General features: G+C 46.0%; 1 protein-coding gene across 2 annotated transcripts in view; it reads left to right on the forward strand.

Moving 5' to 3' along the window:
• The first annotated feature begins 3,501 nt into the window (after positions 1 to 3,501).
• Positions 3,502 to 7,549, forward strand: part of LOC112235472 (calcium-binding and coiled-coil domain-containing protein 1-like) — a 25,781-nt gene continuing 21,733 nt past the window's right edge. The window contains exons 1-3 of one of the 2 annotated variants that reach the window (XM_042299623.1): positions 3,502 to 3,660; positions 6,552 to 6,706; positions 6,938 to 7,040. In XM_042299623.1, coding sequence (XP_042155557.1) covers positions 6,575 to 6,706; positions 6,938 to 7,040 — 235 coding nt within the window. In that variant the 5' untranslated portion in view covers positions 3,502 to 3,660; positions 6,552 to 6,574. The remainder of the gene's footprint in view (positions 3,661 to 6,551; positions 6,707 to 6,937; positions 7,041 to 7,549) is intronic. The other variant, XM_042299622.1, reaches the window with a different exon arrangement.

Below are 7,549 nucleotides of genomic sequence, written 5' to 3' on the forward strand. Positions count from 1 at the left end.
CCAGATTACGGTGGTCAGTCCAGATGAGAAAAGGGTGTTTAGCCCCCTCAAGCCAATGTCTCCACGCCTTCAAGGCCTTGACTACAGCCAACAGATCCCGGTCCCCCACGTCATAGTTTTGCTCCGCCGGGCTGAGCTTCTACGAGAAGAAGGCACAGGGGCGGAGCTTCGGGGACGTACCCGAGCGCTGAGAGAGCACCGCTCCTATCCCAGCCTCGGAAGCGTCCACCTCCATCATGAACGCCAAAGAGGGATCCGGATGGGCCAGCACTGGTGCCGAGGTAAACAGAGCCCTTAGTTGCCCAAAAGCCCTGTCCGCCTCAACCGACCACTGCAGACGTACAGGACCCCCCTTCAGCAGTGAGGTAATGGGAGCAGCCACCTAGGCAAAACCCCAGATGAATCTCTGGTAGTAATTGGCAAACCCTAAAAATCGCTGCACCTCCTTTACCGTAGTGGGAGTCGGCCAATTACGCATGGCTGAAATGTGGTCACTCTCCATCTCCACCCCTGAAGTGGAAATGCGATACCCTAGGAAGGAGATGTCTTGTTGAAAGAACAGGCATTTCTCAGCCTTGACGTACAAGTCATGCTCCAACAGTCGTCCAAGTACCTTGCGCACCAAAGACACATGCTCGGCACGGGTAGCGGAGTATACTAGAATGTCATCGATATACACCACTACACCCTGCCCGTGCAGGTCTCTGAAAATCTCGTCGACAAAGGATTGGAAGACTGAAGGAGCATTCATCAACCCGTACGGCATGACGAGGTACTCATAATGCCCTGAGGTGGTACTAAACGCCTTCTTCCACTCCTCTCCCTCCCGGATAGGCACCAGGTTATAAGCGCTCCTGAGATCCAGTTTTGTGAAGAAGCGTGCCCGTGCATTGACTCAATGCGTTGCGATAAGAGGTAGCGGGTAACTGAACCTCACCGTGATTTGATTGAGACCTCGATAATCAAGGCAAAGGCGAAAACCTCCATCCTTCTTCAAAAAAAAGAAACTCGAGGAGACGGGTGAAGTGGATGACAGAATGTACCCCTGACGCAGGGATTCGGAGACATATGTCTCCATAGCCACTGTCTCCGCTTGCGACAGGGGATACACGTGACTCCTGGGAAGTGCAGCGTCTACCAGGAGATTTATCGCACAATCTCCTCGTCGATGGGGTGGTAATTGAGTTGCCTTCTTCTTACAGAAGGCGAGAGCCAAATCGGCATATTCTGGAGGGATGTGAACGGTGGAGACCTGGTCTGGAACCACCAGACCCAATCTGAACGTCCACGGGTAGCCAGCAGGTTGTCCAGCCGGATGGACAGGTCCACCAGCTGATCCAACGTGAGGGTGGGTGTCTCTGCAGGCCAACTCCCGACGAACGTCCTCGTGCAGACTGCAACGGTAGTGGTCGATCAGGGCCCTGTCGTTCCATCCCGCGCCGGCAGCCAGGGTCCTAAACTCCTGGGCAAACTCCTGGGCACTCCTCGTCTCCTGCCTCAGCTGGAAGAGGCGCTCATCCGCCGCTCTACCCTTGGGCTCGGTGAAGAACTCCAACTCTGCTTCTCCTTCTCCCCACACAGCATTGGCCCACTCCAGAGCTCTCCCTGTGAGGCACGAGATGAGGGAGGACACCCTCTCCCTTCCCAGTCCAAGTGAGACGCATCCCACTTGGACCAGTTGCAGAAGGAGTGAGTAGTGGAGGTTCGGGGTTGCGTGGTTGAACGCGCTGGTGGACCTCCCTGTCTCTCCCAACGGTCCAGGTTCTGGATAACTTGATCCATGATGGCGCCAAGCTGGTGGATTATGTTTGCTTGCTCCCTATACCAGGGGCACCTGCTCCTGCTGACTCCATAGACGGGTCGGGAATTCTGTCAGGGGTGCGTAAAACAATAAACAATTTCCAACAAGGACATGGGGGAAACAGAGGGAACATATACAACATGTAAGTAGGGAATTGAAACCAGGTGAGTGTGATCACCAGACAAAACAAATGAAGCATGAAAAATGGATCTGCGATGGCTAGAAGACCGGTGACGTCGACCGCCGAACACCGCGCGAACAAGGAGAGGAACCGACTTCGGCAGAAGTCGTGACAGGCATGGAGTTTACCCAGTAACTTATGATTGCTTGGCATAGTGTTTACCCAGTAACTTATGATTGCTTGGCATAGTGTTTACCCAGTAACTTATGATTGCTTGGCATAGTGTTTACCCAGTAACTTATGATTGCTTGGCATAGTGTTTACCCAGTAACTTATGATTGCTTGGCATAGTGTTTACCCAGTAACTTATGATTGCTTGGCATAGTGTTTACCCAGTGACGTATGTGATCTCATGTCCATGTAGTCTAATCCTTTTCACATTGTTTACCCAGTAACTAATATGAACAGTACATATATAGTCTAATCATTTTCTGTACAGTGAGTGTTTTGTCCTTCATGTGATTGAGTAAAATTCTGTTCTCTATGCACTCACTACCTGGTTATATATTTTTTTAAACATCACAAAAATGTAAAACCTCGGTTGGAGCCTCAGTGTGAGCTGAATCAGGTGGAAGTGGTACTAGCTAAGCAAGCAGTGTGATGTCAGGGACAACACGTCTGCCTAATACATCTCCCTTGACTACTCTGGGTCCACGTTTACACCCACACGTACAAACCACCTCACATCTACATTGATGATATAATGATTATTGATTAGATGTATTACTACCATTATACTGGTGCTCATTGATTATTGATTTTCCATTACCATTTGTATCCATTTATCCTGCTACTGGTCACACTTACTCCAATTTACAGTATGTCCCCCCACTTCTAAAACCAAAGTTGTGCCCCTGGATAAGCATGATATGCTGTCAACACACTGCACACCAGGGATAGAGTGAGGGAGGCAGATACTTATTATTCTAGCACCTCTTCCCACATGGAGTGTTGTCAGGTAATATTACCTCGCAAACATCTCTCCTGTCATGTCTCTTCACCTGTCAATGCTGCCGTGCTCAAGTGTCAATGAAGAGTTAATGACGACCTCTGCTTTTCCTGGAGATGGGCACGTAATTTCATAGCCTATCATTTTACAGGACGAAATAACACCATATTGGGAGCAGGCAGCTATGATGGACAGTATGCAATTATAGCAATTACACATTTGGTTGTTGCAAATACAGTGGATATGGTTGCTCTCATCAAAAACGACCCTTCATCCATTATTTCGCAATTCATATTAAACCCGATGAGTTGTTTTTCTCTGCACATCAACGACTTGCCGCTGGAGTAAGACCGTTTATGATCAATGACAGTGACCGTGTATTGCAATCGGCGAATAAAACATAATGAATCACCAGCCATGGACGCTACAAGCATCAAATTACAGTAGAATTTATGTATCTTCTAGCGTTTCAACTGTGTTTGGGGGTTGTAGTTTTATTCTATAATCTCTAGCTTCACATCTGTGCTTCAGTCAGTAATAAAGAACAGCAGTTCCCATAATACAGCAAACACACCACCACTCTGTGATGCATGTGTTTATGTTACTGTTCTAGGTTAGTGGAACAGTTGAGCCAAAGAGACGCCGTTATGCGTCTTTAAAGTTGTTCTTTTCTGACACCGTTTTCTGATAGTGACGGCTCAATTGGATACCAAAAAAGGCCAGAATAAGGTACGTCTCTCAGTAGAAGAAACTCTGTCGATCTGTATCTGCGTAGAGTTCTCCCTCTGCAGACAAAGGAAAACTAACTTATTGTCTTATTTAGTGATGCTAACGCACAAGTATTTGTTGTTGGTGCACAAGTTTTCCTTTCTATTTCAGATTACGGTGAGATCGGTTAACGGGCCGGATGGTCCTGATTATTATTGCTTTTGCGCATAAAGACAGTTTATTATGTACGAACTAGTCTAGTGCAATGGCTCTCAACCTTTTTCGTTTACTGTAGAACCAACTGAATTTTGTTTTACCCGCAGTAGCCCTGAAGTACCCCCTCATGTACCTCATGTGCATTATTACCAGTAGGCCAATGATCTCACGAGTCTTCTTAAGTACCCCCTGTGGTTAGGTCAAGTACCCCCAGGGATCCTAGTGCCCCTATTTGGGAACCACTGGTCTAATGCGTACACTGGAGGCTACTGCTGCTAGGCTACTGGGCCTTGTCTTGAACACTCATCTCCTGCGGTGTTATTTGAACACTCACACAGTTTAGAGGTATTTTTTGTTTGATCTTATATCGTGAAATAAGTAGTTTTTTAATCACATATTGTGTTATTTGTGGACTTTTGTTCATTTCTAACAAAATAAACATAACGCAAATGCTCTTGTCAGGTGGAACAATACAGGTTGTTTTTGTTGTGCTTCTTAATGGGTTATACATGTCCTATACACGTGGTATTACCTAATACACATTCAAATCAAATGTTATTCGTTTTGTACACATATTTAGCAGATATTGAAGGTGTAGCGAAATGTTTAGCTCCAACAGTGCAGCAATACCTAACAGTACAAAACAATACACACAAATCCCAAAATAAAAAGAAATGATTTAAGAAATATAGAAATATTAGAACGAGAAATGTCAGAGTCAGGAATAGAAATAAATATGTATATGATGGTGTGTATAGACATTATAGACAGTATATTAATAGAAAAGGTGTGTGCAGGTGTAGTTATATTGTACAGGCCTTGGCTAGAATACAGTATATACATATGAAGTGGGTTAAACAGTATATAAACATTATTCTCAAGACTCACTATTTCCCTTTTGTAATCTCTGTAATATGGAGAATATGTTAGTCAAATACAAGTTAGAAATAGACCTACTGCTCCATGCCGTTCTCTATTACAATGTCCCTGTTTAGTTTGTTCATTTGAGGTTACATTGTATTACTGGGATTTAGACTGAGTCATGTAATCCTAAAGATAGTCACCTTTACCTTTACCTACATGTACATATTACCTCAATTACCTCGACTAACCTGTGCCCCCGCACATTGACTCAGTACCGGTACCCCTTGTATATAGCCTGGTTACTGTTTATTTTATTGTCTATTTTTTGTCTTAAATGTATTTCTATTTTTTACATCATTTTATTTTAGTAAATACTTTCTTAACACTTATTTTTCTTAAAACTGCATTGTTGGTTAAGGGCTTGTAAGTAAGCATTTTACTGTAAGGTCTACTACACCTGTTGTATTCGGCACATGTGACAAATAACATTTGATTTGATTTATGCCAGCACAATAGTGAACTGTATAGCACCTTTCCTGTTGGCTACTGTGTCTCGGCCTCAATACTAGATTATGCCTAACTGTGTGAAATGATTAGGGTGGTTGAGCTTTCAGCTTTGCAGTCAGCATGCTTAGAGTGCAATTGAAGTCCCACGTAGCTGTTGACTTTTTAAACTGTAAGGCTATATGCAGTGTTGTTGGCATTTGGCAGAGTGTCTTTGTGTGTGTGTTGTCATGTAGTAGAGGTAATGAATCATGGTAGTTATGGGCCTCACTGTCATCAGGGTGTTAGTAGCCCAGGGGTCTGGGGGTGTCAGGGCTGAGGGTGTCAGGGACTGGGGGTGTCAGGGCTGAGGGTGTCAGGGGGGTGTCAGGGCTGGGGTGTCAGGGACTGGGGGTGTCAGGGCTGTGTCAGGGACTGGGGGTGTCCGGGCTGAGGGTGTCAGGGTACTTATCAGGGGAGGGTGTCCGGGGGTGTCTGAGGGTGTCAGGGTACTGGGGTTATCAGGGCTGAGGGTGTCAGGGACTGGGGGGGGGTGTCAGGGCTGGGGGTGTCAGGACTGAGGGTTTCAGGGTGCTGGGTTTGTCAGGGTGTAGGGGTGTCAGGGTCTGTTGGGGGGGGGGTCAGGGTGCTGGATCTGTCAGGGTGTAAGGGGTGTCAGGATTCTGGGGGTCAGGGTGCTGGGTCTGTCAGGGTGTAAGGGGTGTCAGGATTCTGGGGGTCAGGGTGCTGGGTCTGTCAGGATTCTGGGGGATCAGGGTGCTGGGTTTGTCAGGGTGTAGGGGGTGTCAGGTATCTGGGGGATCAGGAGGCTAGGGTGGTTGGGGACTTGGGGTGTCAGAGGGCTGGGGGTGTCATGGGACTGGGGGGTAAGGGTGCTGGGGGTGTGAGGGGGCTGGGGGTGTCAGGATGTTGGGGGTGTCTTTCCCCCATGCCTCTACATGACCTCCATATGCTCATTGAAGAGATCCACTTACATTGAACAAACACTCCCAGAGTACACCTCTCTTTCTCTCAGCCATTTGTTTCACAGCAGTCACCTCTTACCTACTTCTCAATGTGCTCCTCTGAACAGGTCCTTGAGTTCCAGACAAATATATACTGTATGTCAAATATTATAAATGATTTGAGGTGTGCTTAATTTAGCTTGAAGATTTCACTTTTGTGACTACTCTATTGGTTCTGTCTTATCAAACATTTCAATCAAGTGCAGGTCAAGTATGTCAAAGTGTTTGACTCATTTATTTGTGGTTATACGTATTGTGAAATAAAAGGGATGCCTGACTGTATTTTTCCTCCCTTTACCATGTATCCCCACATGTGTTCGCCAGTCTACCTGTGATTCTGTGTTGCCATGGAGAAGGCTTGGAGGGTGGAGTTTAGGAACGTGGGTAGTAGCTACTTCCCTCAGAGCCGCGTGGAGTGCCACTACAGTGTCAGCTCACAACATACCTGGGCCAGACATGACTGGGTCGGACTCTTCAAGGTAAAGTTAACCTGATGAAGTTAACCTGATGACTAAAAAGCGAGTGTGAGGAGTGGCAGACTCTGTTGAGTGTAAATAAAGTGGGATGCAAAACAATTCTTGATGTATTAACAACCAGAATTGTTGTGTGTTTACGTGTGTGCCTCCTTGTCTAACTCCCTGTCCCCTTGTTGTCTCTCTCTGTCTCTCAATGTTGATCTCTCTCTCTTCTCTCTCCGCTGACTCCCTCAGGTGGGATGGTCGTCAGTGAAAGACTACCATACTTTTGTCTGGGCCCTGGCTCCGGCAGGCTACCAGGAGGGCACAGATGTCAACTGCTGTGTCCATTTCCAGGGTACTGCTCTCTTTTCAAACCCTTCCTCTATTTCTGACAGTGTGCCTGGTCAACATTTATACTCTGTTCAGAGACTATAGCATACATAAATCCAGTAATTTACAGGTTTGGGTATAAAGTAATGAAATAAAGATAGATATCCGCACTTAATAAAAGTGTGAGAGCGTTCAACAGTGTGTTGGTATAGATCTTTATTTCACAACATTCATACTCTGCCAAGGTTGTAAGGAAAAGCTCTAACTTTGAATTGATCTTTCAGTAAATTGAATTAGCCTGTTCGATGGTACTGTAGGCTCGTGAATGATATTTAAAGCAGAGAAAGGACTCAATAAGATACATTGTGTTATAGAAAGGAGATGATCAGATTGTTTCCCCCTCTCTCTCGCTCTCTCTCTCTCTCTCTCTCTCTCTCTCTCTCTCTCTTTCACCTTCTCTCTCTCTCTCTCTCTCTTTTTCTATCTCTTTTCTCTCTCTCTTTCACCTTCTCTCTCTCTTTCACCTTCTCTCTC

This window comes from Oncorhynchus tshawytscha, linkage group LG16 (genome assembly GCF_018296145.1).
Source record: "Oncorhynchus tshawytscha isolate Ot180627B linkage group LG16, Otsh_v2.0, whole genome shotgun sequence".
Classification (NCBI taxonomy): Eukaryota; Metazoa; Chordata; class Actinopteri; order Salmoniformes; family Salmonidae; genus Oncorhynchus; species Oncorhynchus tshawytscha.